This window comes from Coenobita brevimanus, chromosome 19 (assembly GCF_032717465.1).
Source record: "Coenobita brevimanus isolate Jiangsu-jjx chromosome 19, ASM3271746v2, whole genome shotgun sequence".
Classification (NCBI taxonomy): Eukaryota; Metazoa; Arthropoda; class Malacostraca; order Decapoda; family Coenobitidae; genus Coenobita; species Coenobita brevimanus.
In genome coordinates, this window is record NC_136972.1 from 30,364,016 (window position 1) to 30,386,360 (window position 22,345).

The following is a 22,345-nucleotide window of genomic DNA, read 5'->3' on the forward strand; positions in this document are numbered from 1 at the left end:
ACACCATACCACCCTCTCACACCACACCACACTACACAGCGCAGCACACCATACCACCCTCTCACACTATACCTCACCACACCACACAACACAGCACACCATATTACCCTCTCACACCACACCACCACACAACATAGCACACCATACCACCCTCTCGCACCACAGCACACTACACAGCATAGCACACCATACCACCCTCTCACATCACACCACAGCACACTACACAACATAGCACACCATATTACCCTCTCACACCATACCACAGCACCACACAACATAGCACACCATACCACCCTCTCGCACCACACCACACTACACAGCGTAGCACACCATACCACCCTTTCACATCACACCACAGCACACTACACAACATTGTACACCATATTACCCTCTCACACCAAACCACACCACAGCATAGCACACCATACCACCCTCTCGCACCACACCACACTACACAGCATAGCACACCATACCATCCTCTCACATCACACCACAGCACATTACACAACATTGTACACTTACCCTCTCACACCAAACCACACCACAACATAGCACACCATACCACCCTCTCCCACCACACCACACTACACAGCATAGCACACCATACCACCGTTTCACATCACACCACAGCACACTACACAGCATTGTACACCATACAATCCTCTCACACCACACCACACGACATAGCACACCCTACCACCCTCCCCAACCTCATCACAAAAAATATCGCACCCACACCACACCGAGGGAATGGACCGAAACGTCGTGAAGCTCCCGCATCTAATACTTTTGTACCTGTATTAATATATTTATACTCTTGGGTGTATAGCAGCGCCTCTCTCTCTCTCTCTCTCTCTCTCTCTCTCTCTCTCTCTCTCTCTCTCTCTCTCTCTCTCTCTCTCTCTCTCTGTCAGTGGTCGGAGTGAATAAAGTTCAATTGAACGTTTGGTTTTTACTTGCAATAAAAATGTAATCGTGCGCTTTAACAAGAGAGAGAGAGAGAGAGGGGGGGGAAGCAGATAGTGGAGTTAATCATTCAGCAGTCTCTCTCATATATCACACGTTAACAGACAATAGAGTTTATAGCACACACACACACACACACACACACACACACACACACACACACACACACACACACACACACACACACACACACACACACACACACACACACACACACACACACAGACTTGCCCCCCATTAACATACCTGGTAACGATTCACCCCAACAGCTGTTCCCAGTCTGTAAAATGAATCTAAAGAGAGTAAAACGAAGAAATGGTATTGGTGTAATCGATGGTATACAAATAATAATAATAATAAAAATAATAATAATAATAATAAAAATAATAATAATAATAACGAAAATAGAAGCAGCAGTTATAAGTACAGTAGTATAATAGATATCAACATTTACTTTTCTCTCCGCATACGATAATTTTTCAGTTATTCAGTCCTCAATCGCAAACAGATAGGACAGTGTAAACCGAGATGACACAACGTAAACCGAAATGGAACAGCGTAAACTGCGATGACACAACGTAAACCGAGGTAGAACAACTGCCGCCACAGGAGCGTCTGTCACCCGTCAAGAACTGTAAACACTTTGGGATGCATTCGTCCCGCCATTGAAGGCTTCGTAGGGCCTTATCTTTAGCGATTTATATTGCTGAACACAACGTAGCATTTTCCTGTGCTAATTATATGGTTTTTGATATCGACCTAGTTTGCATTAATATCTCAAAAGATGATATTGAAATGCCGTCTCGTGGGAGGTAACACTGTGTTTTAAAATGGATTTCTTCTTCATCTTCATTTTGCTGTGTGTAAGAGCATGACGGATTCCTAGTCATGCACTTTCCCTTCCTCCCTGGCTCCCTCCCTCCCTGTCTCTGCATTTCTTCTATTTCTCGTTCTTTTTTATGGTTGTATGAGAGCATGACTGTATCCTAGTCATGCACGTTCTCCCCCCCCCCGTCTCTCTCTCTCTCTCTCTCTCTCTCTCTCTCTCTCTCTCTCTCTCAGTCTATCAGCTATCTAATATATCCTTCTTTATCCATGTGTTTTTATCTTTCTGTGCCTGTCTCGGTTCATGACACACACACACACACACACACACACACACACACACACACACACACACACACACACACACACACACACACACACACACACACACACCTTTAAAGTCCACCGTACCCAACTTACATATGGGCATGTGGTCTAATTATACACATTAGAACATGACGAGCACACACACACACACACACACACACACACACACACATTAAATATCCACCCTACCCAACTCATAATTATATGGGCATATCATCTAATTCTGTACACTTTAGTACACGACTTGAACACACACACACACACACACACACACACACACACACATACACCATAGGTTTTTGCCCTCTTAACCCTACTGTGTACATATATGAGCAAGTGATATAACTTTGTACGCTTGGAGAGAGAGAGAGAGAGAGAGAGAGAGAGAGAGAGAGAGAGAGAGGGCAAATCTCACAGGTGTTGTACAAATCACAGCTATCATAATCACGATCACACCTGTCACCACACTTTACCCACCATTATCACTGTTAGTTTCACCACCACCACCACACCTGTTCATCACCACCACACCTGTCACCACAACCAAAAAATCATTACCACCACCACAGTGACCAAAATATCATCACCACCACCACACCTGACACCACCACCACACCTGACACCCCCACCACACCTGACACCACCACCACACCTGACACCACCACCACCACACCTGACACCACCACCACCACACCTGACACCACCACCACACCTGACACCACCACCACCACACCTGACACCACCACCACACCTGACACCACCACCACCACACCTGACACCACCACCACACCTGACACCACCACCACACCTGACACCACCACCACACCTGACACCACCACCACACCTGACACCCCCACCACCACACCTGACACCCCTACCACCACACCTGACACCCCCACCACCACACCTGACACCACCACCACACCTGACACCCCAACCACCACACCTGACACCACCACCACACCTGACACCACCACCACACCTGACACCACCACCACCACACCTGACACCACCACCACACCTGACACCACCACCACCACACCTGACACCACCACCACCACACCTGACACCACCACCACACCTGACACCCCCACCACCACACCAGACACCCCCACCACCACACCTGACACCACCACCACACCTGACACCACCACCACCACACCTGACACCACCACCACACCTGACACCCCCACCACCACACCTGACACCCCCACCACCACACCTGACACCACCACCACACCTGACACCACCACCACCACAATCTTCCGTAATCACAGGCTTGGTTGACATACATAAACTCGTTTGTTGTTGGCTGGAAATAAAATACAAGAGTTGTCCCGACCGTGAAAAGGTTAATTAATGGTATAGGTATTAACATTCTCAGGCTTCTGTAACACACTGGTTCCCTAACACCTTTTCCAAAGCGGCTTAGTTTGTTTATTACACCTTGCTGTCCTCATCTATGGTACACAAATCCTTCCAATATCGCCACCCTCGGCCTAAGTACAAAACGATATTAACCACCCATATCCAAAAATAAATCGCTAAGGAAGAGGTGTTAGGGAGCTGCCTTAACCAACGAGAATACGAGCCAGTCTCAGCTGAATAAAATCGTCTGACCATGAGCGAAGTTAATTTTCTTTTTGTATCCGTTCATGACCTTCATTATATTCAGTTCTTTCGTAATGTTTGTTGTGTTGCCCTTACAAGCTGATGGGTCTAGTTTTTGTGATAGTGTGAGGTACCTTAGTGTGCTCTCTCTCTCTCTCTCTCTCTCTCTCTCTCTCTCTCTCTCTCTCTCTCTCTCTCTCTCTCTCTCACACACACACACACACACACACACACACACACACACACAGTGGCTACACTTGCGGTTGATTTCATGTTACCAAGTGCTGTGTGTGTGTGTGTGTGTGTGTGTGTGTGTGTGTGTGTGTGTGTGTGTGTGTGTGTGTGTGTGAATATCTATCAACCCCCAGACGAGTTTAATAAGCTTCCAAGAGACCTTTCGATTATATTAAGCTTTCAGATTGTGGAGTTTTAGGAGTTGGATGGAGTCTGGAGTAATCACGTCATTAAGTTTACCTCTTTTTTTTCTGTTAATTCTTGCTCAGATGATATTTAACTTTGGAGAGACTTTTTCAACTTTGGAGAGACTTTTTCAACTTAGAGAGACTTTTCCAATGGGGGGGGGGAATGTATCCTTCTTGAACCCCTTCACTACCGTGGGTCTGTACTGAGACGAAATAAATCCCCTGGTACCGTATTACATGTTTGAAAAATGGAACACATCAGGGGTGAAATTTTCTCGTTAAGTTCATGTAAATCCTCCACATGTTTTAAGGCCAGTTTGATCAATGTAATCATCTTCCATCACTGACGTACTGGTGTTTTATTTTTTTATTATTACAGCCTTCAGACTATTTTTTTCGGCCTTAGAGATACTTTTCGAACTGGAGGGGTTGGATAAAGTCATCATTAACCCCTTCACACCAGGAGTGGAGGCGAGTCTTAATTTCAGGATGTGGATTACAGCAGCGTACTCTTACACCCATATGTCTTAAACTGGGGAACATGAGAGGGGCTATTTATACCTTGTCAGCTTTATTTTCATTGTTGCTTATCACTACTAATACAGCTCCCCAGGTACTAGGGTAATTAATCGTTTATTTGTCCGCAGGTGCGATGGTCAGGTGACGGAGGGTGAGCAGAGAAGGGGCCTGGAGCTCCACCACGCTTCACCATCACCACTGCTACCACAACTACCACTGCCTCGCTACACCAAGACTACCAAGATACCCACAAACTACTGCTTCATTCAGCTATAACCGCTGTCACCTCAACTTGCACCGTGGCACTCCTTCACTGCTGCCACAAACACAATTTCACTCCACCATAAATACCACAGATACAGTCATCATCGCAGCTACTGCCATCATAGTTTCGTAGCCCCATCCATCACCAGAACGTCTAGCATTACCACAACCGCCGTTATTACCATCCTTGCCTGTCTGCACTAGCCTACACCTAACACCACCATCACGCAACCGCCACTTGCACCATCATTTTTATTTAGCTGCCTGAGAACTATCCGGTTCCTCAGGCATCCAGGTTTATGTTCAGGCAGGGGGTTTCGTGATGCTGCCCAACATTGGCTACGTGACCGGCCGGCTACGGGAGGCACGGGAGGTGACCGGCCGGCTACGAGAGGTTGGCCGAGTGGGAGTGAAGAGAGTGGAGGAGGTTTCAGAGACGTTGAGAGAACCAGGTATAATAACCGGCTATCGACATGAGAACTGCTCCGTTATCCAGGCAGTTGCCTCGGTCTTCAATGCAACCAATGAAACAGTTAATTTCTGGACACACTTCCTGGCCACACTGTACTTCATGTGGCTCCTGGCGTCACTAGCAGCCATCATGCCAGTCTTTGAGGATCCCTACCTCTTCCCTTTCACCTGCTACATGTTTGCTGCCTGCTGCTACCCTCTCATATCTTGTCTAGCACATGCCTTTTCCTGCCTCTCTCCCACTGCCACCCACATTTGTTTCTTTATTGACTACACAGCCATTGCCATGTACAGCTGGGCCGTAGCATGCCTCTACTACAGCTACTGTTTCCCTAAGCAGCTCATGGATACTTGGTTCTCACGAATCTTCCTCCCTGTGGCCGCCTTCAACTCCGTTATGGCCACCCTTTTCGCCAGCCTTTCCCGTTTCATTCGTACCCCAGGGCTGCAGAAGACTCTCAGGGTGTCAGCGTTTGTGGAGCCGTATATATGGGACTCCTTCCCCCTGCTACTGTGGCTCTACACCTGCGACACAGCCAGTGAATCCTGTGGTGAATCCCGTATCTACCATGCCAGCCAGTTTGTCTGCGTCATCGTTGCGTCTTTCTTCTATGGGTCGCACTTTCCAGAGCGCTTGGCCCCTGGTAGGTTCGACTATGTAGGACATTCGCACAACATCTTGCATGTATTCAGCATCCTGGGTACCAATGAGCAGATGCACGCCGTTCTTCTCGACCTCAAGCACCGCAGACCTGCCCTCGAGGCCGCTAACTGGCTGCCGTCTCCATCCTGGGCCAAATTCGCTACGCCCCTCCTCATTCTCGTCAACTTGTCCATAGTCCTGGCCCTGACGTACTGCTTGTTAAAGAAGAGATCGTTCTTCATACCCCCAACCACATCTGCCACCACATCCAGACAGCCACACCTTATCACCTCCACACCTACCACTCCATCTCAAGCACTCCACATCACCACCATATCACCATCTCCATTTCAACCACTCAGCATCACCACCACCACCACAGCTGCTTCTCCGTGTAAACCACTCTACTCTGTCACTGCCACCACCGCAGGCGGCATCATAACCACCCCATCAACAGTCGTCACTAATCAGGAACCATCAAAAACATCCACAGACCACTTGAAGGAGGAGTAGTGTTCTGTAGAAATCCACATAAAATCTAGGGACCAGATGCCTATATCTTTTAAACTTCAAATTATCATGTGCCAAAGTAGCTAGACTCTAAGACTTGAGGGTTCTGAGATTCATTCATGCAGTTTGGGTCTTATTTCACCCTCTGCCTCTGAAGCAAAATGAACCAGTCAGATGTTCGTTCGTGAAGTTTGAGTATGTTTCACCTCACTCCTCTACCTATGAAGTGAACTGAATAAGAATGGGCTGGGCTTTCGTTAATCCTGTCCAGATCTGATATACTCTACACCCCCTGCTTATGAACCAAACTGAATATGGATGGGTCTAGCGTGGTCCATTTCCCACCCACGCTGCTGAACCAAACTTTATGCGAACCAGTCTAGTAAAACAGCCAAGCATCTTATTCTTATCATACCCCGCGGTGCCTTACCACAGAAAGGTGTTCCCGAGAATGAGCTATTATGCAATCACCTCCTTTAGACATCCCAACCCAAATTTTGTAAATAGCCCTTAACCCTTCAGTCCGATGACGTGTTACCTATTTCACTGCTACCATAAAACAGTTTTATTGAGCTCATTAGACGCCCTGAGTAGTTTAATGGTTATTGGAGGTTATGTCTTAATCCTTCAGTTTAAAAAAAATCTAAGTGAGACAAAACTTAACATTGCAAGGATGAAATGGAAAAGACGTCATCGGATATAAGGGACTAACCCAGATACACCCAGAAGTTGGGGGTGAAAGATGCATGTTTTGCAGCTGTTAAGGGACCACCTGCACCCATACACCAAAACCTCAGGTCTCAATGATTCCAAGGTGCCTCGAGTACCCAGGCTCTACTTTGGAAGGGCCACGTGCGAGAGTAGAACCTGTCACATTCCCGTCGACCTCGGAACACGGGGATGACAACTTTTTTATGTAGTTTTGAGCCTAGAGTGGTAAAGCAAATTTCCTGCTCAGCTTAAAAATTACACACAGCAAACTTGTATACAGTACCCAGCAAATTATAAGATATTTATCCTTGACACCCTCCCTCCCACAAATACTATTCCTGTGCCCCTGAATGAGATGTTCCTCCCCGGCTCAGTGTAGGCTGAAGATTAGTGCGTAAAGTATAATACAGTTTGGTGCTATCGCTTCATATGTGGGAGTACTGTTAGACATTGATCAGAGCTGGGATCAGGCTGGCTTACTGGATTAAATGCTGGAATCAGCTTACCAGAAGGAGAGGCTAATTTCAGATTTTTCTGGAAAGTTATTTTTATTTACCTACCCCTGGCTTCACTTCTGAAAACAAGGTCACCGGGTTTTACGAAGATAAGCCTATTGGACCACATCATTAATACTGTTGTTGCTGCCATTAGCTTGCAGAATCAGACCATGCTTAATAGATTTAACTATAGCTACTGGGGTTCACATTAAAAAGCCCATTAAGCAATTAAGCCTCCATCAGAGGTAACTGTTACCAGATTTCTTTTTTTGTTACCTTAATATTGTCTCTGATTTGCTTGTGAAATGTTTGGTCGTTGTAAGAGGAAAGACAGACATATACACAAGCAATCAAAGAGTTTATACCGCCCCTGACCATACCGGAGATCTGGGAAGGAGAAGTGAACTGAATTTTCACTTCCAGATCCCACCTCAGCCTCAGATACGGGTTCGCCAGCTTGTACCGAGTTTTGTGCATTAGGAGACTAGAGGAATTATGGTTGAACACTTGACAAAATTAACTTGGCATTGAACGGTGTGTTGTTGGGTCAGGATGTTGCTCTTTCACTCTTGGCCCAAATATTCTTCATCGTAGTTAATGGAGAAGTAATTTGTATGTATCAGTTGCCTTTACATACTATATTTTGCTGTATATTTTTACTATGAATGGTGTACAGTATATATACCTTATATATATGTATATTCAGAATTGATGTAGTTTGTCGGAGTCTGTCGGTGAAAGTGTGTGTTTATAACAGTGATAGATTTAAAATGAAAACTGAATGTCGTTGGGGTAAGAGATTTTGTAGTGTCTCTTCCTCAGTGATTTTGTATTTGTCTTGTATCAGTGTCCTGCTGCTTGTTATAGATGCAAATGATGTCAGTATTTAAAAGATAAGATAACGTGCAAGAGAATAATGATAAAATTGTCAGTATTCCAAGTGTATCACAAAGGAAGGGCACTACGAACTCTCTAGTGCCAGTGAGACTACAACACAGTATTAACATGGAGGAGCAGAAGGCAAGAGTAGGTCATCTCTTTCGCTGAATATCAAGACTGAACTTCCTAAACATGTGAAGGGATATGTTTTGTATGGTTCCGTTTAAAATAACTAGTGGAAAGTAAAGTAATTCTGTAATTGTTATTAGAAAGAATACATAGGCCCTTTTTACATATCCTACTCTTGGGAAGTTAAATTAACTCAGAAGCACAACAACAGGGTCAACAGACAATGATTTTGTAAATTTGACCAAAACGAATGTTTGAAAATGTGGGTATGATTCATCAGGATTAGTGTTCTCTTCAGCCTGATAAGACTGTGAAGAATCTTTAAGTACGGTAGTATTTAAATGAAGAAAAACCTGAGTTCTAAAGTATATATAGTATTTTTGAAGCTGTTTTAATATCAAGTGGGATAGATGGACAGTGGACAAAGTGTGTAATTTTTAGCGTTAATGAGAGACCACGAATCATGACAAATAACAGTATTTTTGTACCACAAGGCCTTCTTGAATTGACGTTTTAGACGAGCACAGTTCATGCATCACATCAGGGTGCCTCTTCTGATTGCAAACACTATAGCAACAGGTTAATCAACACGGTGAAAGATGAAGTAACGGGGATCATGTCTTATCATCCGGCATTGTTTGCATGGCCTAATCAGTTGATGTGTGGGCAGTTTGAAATAACAATGTTGACGTCACTCATAATCTCATTGACTCAGATTTTTTAATACCTTTTAATGTTCTGTTTACCCCTCACTTCATGACGCTCTTGCCTTGTCATCCAGGCTTGTATTCTCTTTGATTAAGGAAGCTCCCTAACACCTCTTCCTTGACTGTTTATTTTTTGATACAGCTGGTTAATATCCTTTTTGCGTCATTTATGCAGTGTATGGCGATACTGGAAAGATTTATGAAACGTAGACGAGGGGAGTAAAGTGCAGTAAACAGAATAAATCTCTTAGGAAAAGGTGTTAGGGGGCTTCCTCAACCAACAAGAACAAGGGCTCCGGTGCTACTGTAATGAGGTGTATAAAAGCCCGCGTTTCAGTTCGGCATTACACTACCATATGGCTTTGTGGGCAAGAAGACAATATCAGTCTGATGATTATAAGTGGCTTTGGAAACTTCGTAACACAGTCTTCCTTAGCGATTTACTCTGAATATTACACTTCAGTATCCTCGTGTATGCCACTGATGCAAACTTTGTCAATAGTAAAACTGTATAAATAACATGATAGAGAATGCCAGGGTGGAATAAACTGTAAATTGCTTAGGGTGAAGAGTTACGAAGCCTTTAGTGCTACACAGAATATGAACCTGAGTCCTGTCCATGAGGGGAGGCTGTGTTGGACAGGTCTCATCTTATTGAATTACCTCACCACAACTGCCAAAGGATTAGCTGTGACCAGTGTGGACGCATCGAAAACTATATCTGCCAATCAGTCAGTCTATCTAGCTTATCTATTTATCTCTGAAACGCAGCGAATGAGTACGGGAAGATTAAGCAGAGTGACAGAAGCAGTGGAAGGACAGATTTGATTTTGACTAAGGTAATGAGAACCACTGCCTTCTCATAGTTTGTATTTTTTTTTATTTAGGCCTATATATATATATTTTTGCAGTTACTTGATAATGGAGAATTCGTAACACATTTTTCTTAGCGATTTATTCAGCATTACACCTCAGTAACCTCGGAAGCTATGTTGGTATTAAAACTATATAAATAACATGCAAGAGAATGGTAAGGTGTAACATGCACACTAAATCGCTAAGGAATAGGCGCTAAGAAGAATGCGTTGCTTAGTTTTATTAGTTCAGGAGAGTTAATATGTTTTATTTTAACCCTTGTTTTAAATGAAATAGAACAATAACCAGGACACTACTGATATGTTATAGTATTGTCTAATTTTTAGCTTTGTTCTGTACAAATAGTTATAGAGAACAGAGAACAGCACTGATATAGTTCATGAGAGTTATGTTAGTATTATTGCATTAAAGCTTTTGTTCTACGTAAATAATTATAAAGAACAGTAAGCACAACACTACCAATATGTTTTAGTTCATGAGTTATATTAGTGTTATTTGATTTAAGCTTTTGTTCTGAGATAGTTCTATAGAACAGTGAACAGAATAATAACATGCCTACGTCGTGAGAGGTATTTTACTATCGTATAAAAGCTTTTGTTATATGCACATAATAATATAAACAAAAGTCAGGCTACATTTAACATATAGTAATCTAAGTCTGTATTTTTCTAACAGATTGGCAGTGTAGTCTAAAGTCTTCACTTTGGCCTGTATTCTCGCAGGGTAAGGAGGCTCCCCAACACCTCCTCCTTAACGATTTACTTTTCAAACTACTCAATAATCCCCTGGTTTGCCTCTTATATCTTTTCAATATCGACATAGATTTGCCTCGAATAACACACAAGAAAAGAGTAACGGAGCAAAATCAGATGTAAATCAGTAAAGATGGGGTGTCAAGTCAGCTTCCTACCCGTACAAGAATACCGCCCTTGGATTTGCATGATGGGATTATCGTTTCCTCCTTGTATTTAAAAATTTGTTAATCTTAGAAGGTGTTTTGTATGATTCTTTGTTAACTAATATGGATTAATAGAGAGCGATGAACTTACCACTGATTCTTTTTATTTAAAAGTGCCAAGAATTACCTGGTGTGAATTCTCCAGTATATACGTAGTCAAATAGAGAAATTCGTTTGCGTCTCCTGCCTCTATTTCATCACTGGAGATACTTGATGGATACGTAATGGAGAAAGGTGTGCGTTTTCATCCACGTTAACTACACTGTACATCTCAGTTCACTACCCATCAAGGGTCTGTCAATCCGTCAGTGAAATAGAGTTTGGAGAGGTGAATGGTTGTATTTGATTACAGGAGGGTCCAATTATAAAACTCATCTTCCATTCCACTGGGCTACGTCTCGGTGTGGGCACGGCTTAGTCAGCGTTATCGGTGTCTATACTGCATCACTTATTCATTTCCTACTCCCACTAGCACAACCTCGCCCACATTAGTACCATTTACTCATTTCCTACTCCCACTGCTACACCCGCGCCCACACCAACATCATTTATTCATTTCCTACTCCCACAGCCACACCCGCTCCCACACCAGCATCATTTATTCATTTTCTACTCCCACTGCCACACCCGCTCCCACACCAGCATCATTTATTCATTTCCTACTCCCACTGCCACACCCGCGCCCACACCAGCATCATTTATTCATTTTCTACTCCCACTGCCACACCCGCGCCCACACCAGCATCATTTATTCATTTCCTACTCCCACTGCCACACCCGCGCCCACACCAGCATCATTTATTCATTTCCTACTCCCACTGCCACACCCGCGCCCACACCAGCATCATTTATTCATTTCCTGCTCCCACTGCTACAACCTCACACACACCAGCATCACTTATTCATTTCGTACTCACACTTCTACACCCTTGCCCATACCAGCATCATTTATTCATTTCCTACTCCCACTGTCACACCCGGGCCCACACCAGCAGGCCTCCTCAGTAACCACTTCACTACAATACATCTTCTCTCAGCTGACATAAACTGTCTGGTGGGTAGCAACAATCAAATTAACCTCTTGAATCCGCTGATGTGTTTTTCATATCATTCTTACCTCCTGATGATTTTATTTAGCTTTGGAGAGACTAATGGAACTGGAGAGGTAGCCTGTAGCCTTCATTTACCCCTTTACCATGAGAGATCTGTCTTAAGGTGAGTATAGTCATCTGGAACTAGCAAGAATAAAGCACTGTACGTCATTGAATACAAGACATTAGAACTACACGACCGTATTGAAGGTATAAAATCTATTGTACACCTGATCGGTATACCGGTATTCCTTAATCAAAAAAATGGAGGTGAAAATCTTCCTGGAGCCTGAACCAAGACTAAGGATACAGTTATGCTTCTTCGCTTCCTCAAATATTTCCAAATGGTATGACCTTGGGGTGAAACTGACTTGCTCTCATACAGTGGGGGGAAAAAGGAGAAAAAAAAATCATAATAAAGCACGGGAGAAACATGACACCAGGTTTAGTAGAAGTAGTAGTGGTAGTGGCAGTAGCTAACAGTTGTAGTAGTAGCAGTAGCAGCAGTAACGGCAACAATAGCAGTAATAGTACTAGTAGGCCCAGTTTCATTTGAAATGTGAACCCAGTGGGCTGCAGGTTGAAGCTGTCCTCCACTGGCAGTCCACCATTTTCCTTTCAGGGGGGAGGTGAGAAGGGAGGAATTGATCAGTAGGATGGAAGTAGTGGAAGCAATGAAAAAAGTGAAAATGGGGAAAGCCCCAGGAATTGATGGAGTGTGTGGTGAAATGCTGATGCATGGGCGAGAGGTAGCAGAATGGATTTAGATGTGAAGATTGGCGTGGCAGGAAGGTATAGGCCCAGGGGACTGAAAGTTAGGTATAATTATTATTCCCCTGCACAAAGGAAAAGGGGAAAAAGAAGTGTGTAGTAATCGTCGGGGCATCTGTTTTCTTAGTGTAATAGGAAAAATATATGGTAGGATACTGACAGAGTCAGGGAAATAACAGAGGAACTAGTTGTAGAAGAACAGGGTTTTAGGGACGGGAAGAGGTTGCGTAGATCAGCTATTCATCCTTAGGCCTTAAGTGGAAAAGTTCCTAGAGAAGGGAAAGAAGTTATATGCGGCCTTCATGGTGTCTGAAAATGCATATGACAGTGGATAGACAAGGAATGTTGAAAATATTAAGAATATATGGAGTAACTGGGAAGTTGCTGAATGCCTTGAAGAGTATGGATGAGGGTGCTAAGGCTGCAGTCAGTGTGGATAGTGAACTAAGTGACTACTTCTATCTGAATGTTGGACTGAAACAGGGATGTGTCTTGTCCGAAATCATTAGTAAGGTACAGACACTCCTACATCCAAAAAGCATTGATAGTTTCCCTAGCTTGCATGTCTGCATTGGAAACTCTGATGATTAAGCAATTTTTCTGGACATTTGCTAACAGATAGGTTATACTAGTAAGTACTTCAGCAACTATACAACATTGATTGATATACTTAAAAATGTAGAAGACAAATGAGCAACGTATTGGTGAACTCAGTATCTTTTAAATAGGATCGGATATTCTGAGAGACACTTTTGAGTCGTCTTTCCTCGGATTCTGGCGTCTATGAAGTTAGTGTTGATCGTAAACAAAGTGGTCGCATCTCTGCTGTGGGTCTTCTTGTCTAAATTAATCCCAGCACTGGTGATAGGCAGAGTGAGCTCAGGGGAGGTAAGATGCGGCATCGAGTCTCCTATTTAATGTGTAATATACCGGTTCCTATAATTCATACGTGAAGAAAGTCTGTTGAGGTTTGTGAAAGGAAATGGATAGGGAAGTTCTGTGTTTACACCTGTCAGTGTATTGTGTGTATTTAGAGCTTTACCCCCACTAGTGTAGGATTGCTGAAAGTGTCTTTCACTGATTTGAATCGTTTTATTTGTTGTGTGTGTGTTAGTATTGAGTGATTACGAAAGGTAATTCTGAGAACGGTAAACTGCAAGGTAAATTGATAATTATTTGCCTTAACATTTTGGTCGGTTTTAACATGAAAGCATATTTTGCTGGTGTACTGTTGCCATTTAGATTTATTATCTTGAAATTTTAATTTCTACAGTATATTTATTATTTCTTTCAGTTGTATATGGTAGTGCTGCCAGAGAGGGATGCTTTTAGGTGTTGGCACTAATATAGTTGAGCAGATCCTCTGCCTGTTTATGCAAACCCCTCAACTCCCTCCCTATCCCTTGAAGGGAGAATGGTAAACTGCAGGATGAGGGCAGCTTCATGCAGTTAGCATGGTTCATGTTTCAGTTGAGCCTAGGGTTCCAGCTACTGCACTACCACAACAAGAATGTTGTCTGGAAAGAGCTTTGCCAGATTTATGATGAGATGTTCAACCTTCCCCTCAGTGTCACCATTTTATGAATGCTACATTATGTACCAGGAAGTATTGTTAGCTTAGGAGAGTACCCTAGTAATAAAGGAGTTATTGAATGCTATATCAAACTTTATCAGTTTGAAAAGCCTTTGTTAACCCGCGCCGTCCCGGCGACGTGAATTAACGCGGCAACATTGCAAGGTCCCTAATTTGCACAATTTTCAATTTTCGCAAGTGATTTCGCGAGTGGTTTTTGGCATGTATACACGGGACACCTTCCTCTATTCCTCTACAAGATGCCAAGCAGGAACAATACCTTACACCGCATAATCTCTCCTCCCCCCCCCTGCACGCCATTGCCTCGGCTATTCACCTATTACCAGTGACCTGGCCAATAAAGACATTCAGGGCCAGAGTGATTTCCCAATCGATGACAATGTGGAGGACAATGTTTACATAGCATTAGAGGGAGAAACAGTCAGAAATGATGATCAGGTAATGTGGGGAAGAAAAGGTCATGAATGGTGATGAGTTAGTGAGTGAAACAATGCTTATAATGCCTATATTTCTGTTTGAAAACCAATATATTCTTGTACTACATATAAATTCATACCGAGTAAATAAATAAATACTGTTTATGAGTGGATAAAATAGTTACCCTCCCATAGAACTCGTTTTCTTTGGTGCCAGCCTGTTAGAAAACCCAGTCAGGTAAGGAAGTACTTGTACCTAAATCGCGTATTTTAAACCTCAGGTGAGCGATTTCTCTATGAATTTTCGATGTTTCTCACCAAAAGCGGATGTTTGGGCATAAAAAAAAAAGGTCCAAAAACGTCGGGATGGGGCGGGTTAAGCCTATTAATATTCACTTGGAGATAACGAGATTAAAATGAATTAAGGCATCATCGTATTGAATCAGTAATTACGTGTCATTAGTATCATTGCATTGAATAAATAAATAAGTTTTACAAGTTTTTTTTGTACTGATATGTGTATTGTATTAATGCTGGCTCACGGCATACTGGAACATGACGTATATATATTGCACAGTATATATTTTTTAATCCTTTTCAAAATGACTTGTTTCCTGCATCCACTGGGTATAGCCTAGCGTGAAGTTGCAGAGACTGCTGTCATTAAACTTTGCTGTACTATTTGATATTTCCTTTCAGAACAGAAGACTGGTGGTTTGACCCTGGCAAGTGGATAAGTGGTGTGTTGGAGCAGTATGATGGGTGGCCACTAGAGGGCAGCCAATAGCAGTGTCAGGTGTACAACACAACACAACACACCACCACCATGACTGCCACAGAGCAGAATGCTGTCAACAAGACCTGGGAGCTCTCCTTGTATGAGCTGCACAGGACACCCCAGGAGGCCATCACAGACAACACAGAGATCGCTGTGTCTCCACGCTCGCTACACTCAGAGCTCATGTGTCCCATCTGTCTAGACATGCTCAAAAACACAATGACCACAAAGGAGTGTCTCCACAGATTTTGTCAGGTAGGTGAGGTTGAAGTACTGTATTGTGTTTAGAGAGAGATTTTTAAATTTTCTGAAGTATTTAATTATCATAATCACCCAAGTTCCCCAGACGCAAGATATATGTTGGGGCAGTATATACAGTATGTACCGTGGCACTTTTCCATACTAACATAGGCTATACCAGTATTATTATTGTTTACTGTTGTAATACAAAAAAGAAGTACCGAATAACAGATGTTGTAGCACCTTTGGCTTTCAGCACCATGCAAAATTGACCATAGGAAAATACAGATGCACATTATGCAGATTTGTTTTGTGCATTTTTGGCCATGTGATTTTTTGGTTTCTTGTTTTTTTTTTTTTTTTCATCATAGACCGTTATATATTATCATCTTGTTTAATTTTCCAATTCAGTGATGTGAACACTATTTATTGCACAGTGTATCTGTGCAGCTTTGTGGGGATTGTATGGCCTGTGAGATGGTGCCAAGAAGTTTTGAATGCTTGTAAGCTGAGTGATTAGATATGTGGACCATTTCATTGTGTGATGTGTTTGATAATTCTTCAGCTTTTCTCCTGTTTCATTTCGTTTTTGAAGGCTCCAACATGGTTGCATGTGTTGGCCTTGGTCACCTAATGGCGGCTTTCCATGCTGCTCGATCTCTGGCAGCTTCACTAATCAGCCCCTTATCCCTGAGGTCACACACAATGATCTCATATCAGGTCTTTTTAGGTCTACCTCTCACAACCCTACCCCCAGCATTAACACTTCTTAGTTTCTGCACCCAATTATCATCCCCCATTCTCTCCATCTGCCCAAACCACCTCAATCTACCTCTCCTCATCACAACACCAATACATTCCAGTCCCATCCTACCCCTCAACTCTTCCATCATAAACCTAGTCCCCCCAGGTCACACACTCAGGGATGCACTGCACATCCACCTAATCATTGTCATTTCTGTACATTTGAGCCTGCGAATATCCTCGCCCTTTACTGCCCAGGTCTAACTACCATACGGCATAACACTCCTAACACATGCTGCATACAAAGATCCCTTAGCATGGAAGGAGAGCCCTCTCAATGTCAGGAGAGGCACAGCTCCCTGAACTTCTTCCAACCACTCCTCACTCTAGCAACAGAGCTAGCTCCAGTCCCGCCTCCAGTCATAACATGTCTCGTGAATAACAAAACTCTTCCACACACTCAAGAAAATCACCAGCAAGTTCAGTCCTTTCATGCTTGACAATCTCCATGTGCTCTCCCTGACACACCACACACATGAAATCATCATTATCTCACAGTCTGCCCTTAATACCACCACATCTCTCTTGCACCCACTTATCACCTACTCCTGTCCTCTGGCTATTTGTTTTTCATAACCCTCTCACCCTGTATATCGTTGGGCATGTGGATTAGGATGAGGATGTGCATTATCTCCCCATTGCATTATAATTTTGTGGTCCCTGTGATTTTTTTTCCCCTTATCATGGAAGTCAGATTGCTTCTTTTGTAGAGAGAGAGAGAGAGAGAAACTTATCCCATCCTTGGGTGGGAAAAAGAGATAATGATGGTGATGAATAATGTGAATCTTTTCTTATTTTCCCCTAGCCTATTGTGTTTTCCTCATCCCTTGCCATCTGGATGCTACCTTAGGTGGGAAAGAGGTCAGGATGATGATGGTAATGATGAATCTTTTCCAGGAGTGTATTATCACAGCACTGAGGTCAGGCAACAAGGAGTGCCCCACCTGCCGGAAGAAGCTGGTGTCTAAGCGGTCACTGCGTCCAGATCCAAACTTTGACACGCTTATCTCCAAAATCTACCCAAGCCGGGATGAGTATGAACAGCACCAGGAGCGAGTCTTTGCCAAGCTGAACAAGAACCACAACCACGCCTCCCTCATCACATCCATCGAGGAGGGCATCAAGCTGCAGATCCAGAGCCGACAGAAGAACCGCAAAAACATGCAGGAGGATGGTGCTACCCCAACCCCAACCCCATCTGCCCCATCCACCCCAACACCCAGCGAGACCCCCAGCACCCCCACCACCACAGCCAACACAGGTGGGGTTAATGCCATCACTCCAACCACCCCCACCAGTGCCACAACCCCCACAAATTCATCTCTCGGCCCCAAGGTAAAGAAACCCCGGAGAACCTCGGAGAATGAATCCGGAGCAGGTTCCAGTAACGATGGTAACCCTGGGGAGGAGGCAGAGGGTCCAAGTGAGTCTGGAGAGATTGAGCTAGTGTTCAGACCTCACCCGCTGGAGATGAATGAGGACAATGAACTAATTCGTGAGTTGAAAGACTCGTCCATACGCTACATCAAGACTACCGCCAATGCCACCAGTGAGTTGATTTATTATGTTCTAGAATTATCTGTATTCATCTTCTTGGTTGTTAGTATTGATTTGCCTTACCATACACGAAATAGTATCTGTAGTACAAATAATACAGTATAGTATTTCTGAGAATTGTAAACAAATAAGAAATTCCTCAGAATATATATACTCTTCCTGAGCACTACAATAATCCATCCATCCATCATCCAATCCTGTGTTGTCAAATGAGGAGTATAGGAGCCTGGGGCTAGGCAAGTTGGTCCTGACATTGAAGATGAGAGTGACAAGCCTTACGGTACTCATCCCTGAATGGCATTATGTGAGCAATAAACCCCAACCACCCGTGGATATAATCCTACACAGGTTCAGTCCGATTGGAGCATCTCAATCACCCACTAAACCACCAGGTGCCATAATTTGGTTATATGGTTACCTTCCAGCATAGTAAATGGTTTCCTGGTGTACAGGAAGCCATTTAGATTGTCATTCAGTGTAGAGTCCTCGTAGGCAAAAGGAAGAGGAAAGAATGAAGGAAAGAAAGACAGAAGAGGGAGTTAAAGTAACCCATAGGCAGAAGGAAGAGGAAAGAATGAAGGAGAGAAAGACAGAAGAGGAAGAGAGGAAAGGGCAGACACCCAAAGCAGCACTACATCGAGTGAGTGGATGGTGAGTGCCCCCACCTACCACTAAACTACAGTAATAATAATAAAGTACCAGTAATACTTCCAAGGGGAAAAAATTGTCATCTCTCCCTAAATATTCTTGACTACTGTTGCCCAGCTTCATACCTCTACATTATAAAAGAATAGTTTAGGAGTTTACAAGGTATACCTGCATAATTAAAGAGCTATCTTCAGGTGGCTCCAAACTAAGTAACAAGCCAGATGGTGTTTTTAGTTCAGGAAGTCATTTACTAGTCTATATAGCTTAGTAGATGCCATAGGGGCTTGTATCGTGGGGGTGGTATGTGTTTCTTGCTCATACATTGCTTGTCAGGGGCAAGCAGCTGGTTATCCTTGTCTTATATGGTGGAACAAAGTGGCATAGTTGTAGGTGCCTTACAGTCCTTTAGGACAGTAAAGGGTTGGATGCTAGATAGATAGAACATAGAAGCAAAGCCTGTATTATAGGCACATGAGTACTAAGCATGAGGCCTTTTCCTCCTGCATACGATACTTTGTCACTAATAATATCTATATCTTTTACAGTCGACCATCTTTCCAAATATCTGGCCATGCGACTGACACTAGCCAACCGGACGGGTGAGCTGGAGACCGAACTTCCCTCCTCCCTCAACAACTTCTGCATTTACATTGCACCCACCCCGGACCACTACATCACTGTCGATGGCTCCCACACCCTAGAGCAGATCAACGAGAAGTATTGGCGTGTCAATAAACCCATGGAGATGTTCTACTCGTGGAAGAAAAATTAAACTCGTGGAAATAGCTGTGAAAAACATAATAAGGCTTTTTATGCTCTACTCTTAGGGAGGAATGGCTTGCCTATCTTAGAGAAAATTAGTGAGAAGTATATATTGGCGAGTCATAAAACTCTTTGAGATGTTCTATTCCAGAAAAAAATAATTGAATACTAGATGATAAATGTGAAAATTATTGTTTGGCTTTGTATACTCTACTCTGGGGAGGAACTAAATTAATGTGGATTGTCCCATGTGGATAACTTCCATATTGTCCCTAATTTTTTGCTATCTCACTACTTTTTGTGCAAGCGGAGGGAAGTGCTCTGATAGTAAATACAGTATCTAACAGCTGTATTATTAAAACTGAGAACATAAAGGGGCAGACAGTCTCCATATTTTTATGACCATATATATGACCTCAACCAGCACAGTCAACCATCACTCATCACCGCAGACAGACACCAATATCGAATGCACCCACATGTCACCTTTATCCAGGCATTCCTTGTAGAGAGACATCCCACAATTCTTGGACGTATTCAAGATGTCTACTTGGCATCTCAGTACACATGCAGCATCGATGCAAGAGCCTCTTGTGAACCTAACACCCTTCAAAACATTGACAGGTGTTTTTACAGTTGAAAAGCACAAGCCCCCTTCCCTTAAACAACGACAAATATGGAAAGGTTTAAAAACACACACATGCAGAAAAACAAAAGTAATCCCAGTCAAGGACCACATGAGCATGAAAGAAACACAGATAATCACTTTAGCACATGATTCTGTTCAAGCATCTTTGTTTTGCATGACCCTAGTCACAAAGAAATAAAAAATTAACATCTTTCCAACACTGTAGAAAGCCTCAATATCAACCCTCTTCCACCTAACACACCACTTCACAAACACATCATCTGTTTAGAATATACAGCCAAACGGCATCCCTCATGAATCCCCATCATTCTTCCCATAACCCAGAGAGGTGAGTGCATCTAGCCAGAAAGATATGTCCATCACCCATTCCTGCTTTGTTGCGAACACAAAATGTATCTCTTAGAGTCCAGTATGCCCTCACAGTAATGCAGCTTCTTACACCTCAGCACACTTATTCATCATGCACCTCACAGTCACAAGGCAGACAGTCCCTCAGTATAACCTCAGTAAATGATATTGGGGGATGCCTGGCTGAGGTGGCCAGTTTCTTCAGTCCAGTGGGTTTGCTTCCTAATAGGCATAGAAACAAGAACCTCTCTTTGGAATGAGCCATGTAATAGGGTATGCAGACTAACCACGCCTTATGCATATACATATACTAGGGTATGCAGACTAACCACACCTTATGCATATACATGTACTAGGGTATGCAGACTAACCACACCTTATGCATATAACTTGTACACTAATGATCATCTAAATATGGGTATTGCAAACCTTTCCTTTCATAGTTTTATTAGTATGGCCATTAGTCTCCTCTGGTGGTGTTATTTTGCATCTGTAGGAAGCAGGTGATAACTCTGTAATCCCGAGTTTGACCATTAAGGCGCTTTATAAGTGATGGTATGGTCATTGGCAGATTTTTGACATATTTGCTTGGGATAAGAAGGCTCTTTATCACCACTTCTTTACCAGTATATCCCCAGCACCTCTTCCTTACTAGTTTATTTCTGTATCATATGATAATATGTTCTTTGTACAGGTTGCCCTTTATGCAGTTCCACTGTCATTCTTGAGTTCTTTGCTCCTTAAGGGATAGTTCTTTGTTGCATGCGGGAAGGTCAAGGTTTGGATTTTGTGCTGCTTACTGATTAGTCCATTAGCCGTACTTCCCTCACAGGTTTTAGATATTTGGTGGTCTCATGAGTCAAAGCATTGCCAATGAATTGCATTTCAAGGGATGTTTAAGGTTTTTTGCTCAGTTAGTACTGCTAGGAAGAAAGCAACTGGTTACTAGTGCCTTAAATGTCTAGACTGAGTAGCCTAGTGCTGGGCCCTGGTGCTCCTAATGGAACAATACTGTTGGGTGATGGATGATGGATGGATGTTGTGCAGTATGTCTGTAAAAAGTACTGGTATGCACCTCTTCCTCTAATAGTTTATTTCTGTATCTGGTATACCATATAGATTTGTATATTCTTGTATGCTATTTATACAGACCGTGAAAAAACAAAATAATAAACTGTAGGCTGATACGCAAAATACGTAAGTAAAGATAAAGTACTAGTAAGCCTCTGTATCTTTGAAATGAATGATAAAAAAGCTGTGTTTTGAAGATGCCCATTACTGGGTTGAAGATTTTATTTTGCTAGCGATCATCCCAGTAAGTGTGACATGATCATGTAAAGGTAAAGTACAAAAGAGGGAGAACTATCGACAG

General features: G+C 43.1%; 2 protein-coding genes across 2 annotated transcripts; both read left to right on the plus strand.

The window, feature by feature from the left end:
- The first annotated feature begins 5,224 nt into the window (after positions 1-5,224).
- On the plus strand, positions 5,225-6,616 carry LOC145391676 (membrane progestin receptor gamma-like). Its single transcript, XM_080266223.1, has one exon. The coding sequence runs from the start codon at positions 5,257-5,259 to the stop codon at positions 6,559-6,561; it is 1,305 nt and encodes a 434-aa protein (XP_080122349.1). The 5' UTR covers positions 5,225-5,256; the 3' UTR covers positions 6,562-6,616.
- Positions 6,617-14,044: 7,428 nt separating this feature from the next.
- Sce (E3 ubiquitin-protein ligase Sce) lies at positions 14,045-20,051 on the plus strand. Its single transcript, XM_080266224.1, has 4 exons — positions 14,045-14,065; positions 15,887-16,220; positions 17,907-18,558; positions 19,760-20,051. Exons 2-4 carry the CDS (start codon positions 16,014-16,016, stop codon positions 19,984-19,986), a joined length of 1,086 nt encoding a protein of 361 aa, XP_080122350.1. The 5' UTR covers positions 14,045-14,065; positions 15,887-16,013; the 3' UTR covers positions 19,987-20,051.
- The last annotated feature ends 2,294 nt before the right edge of the window (positions 20,052-22,345 follow it).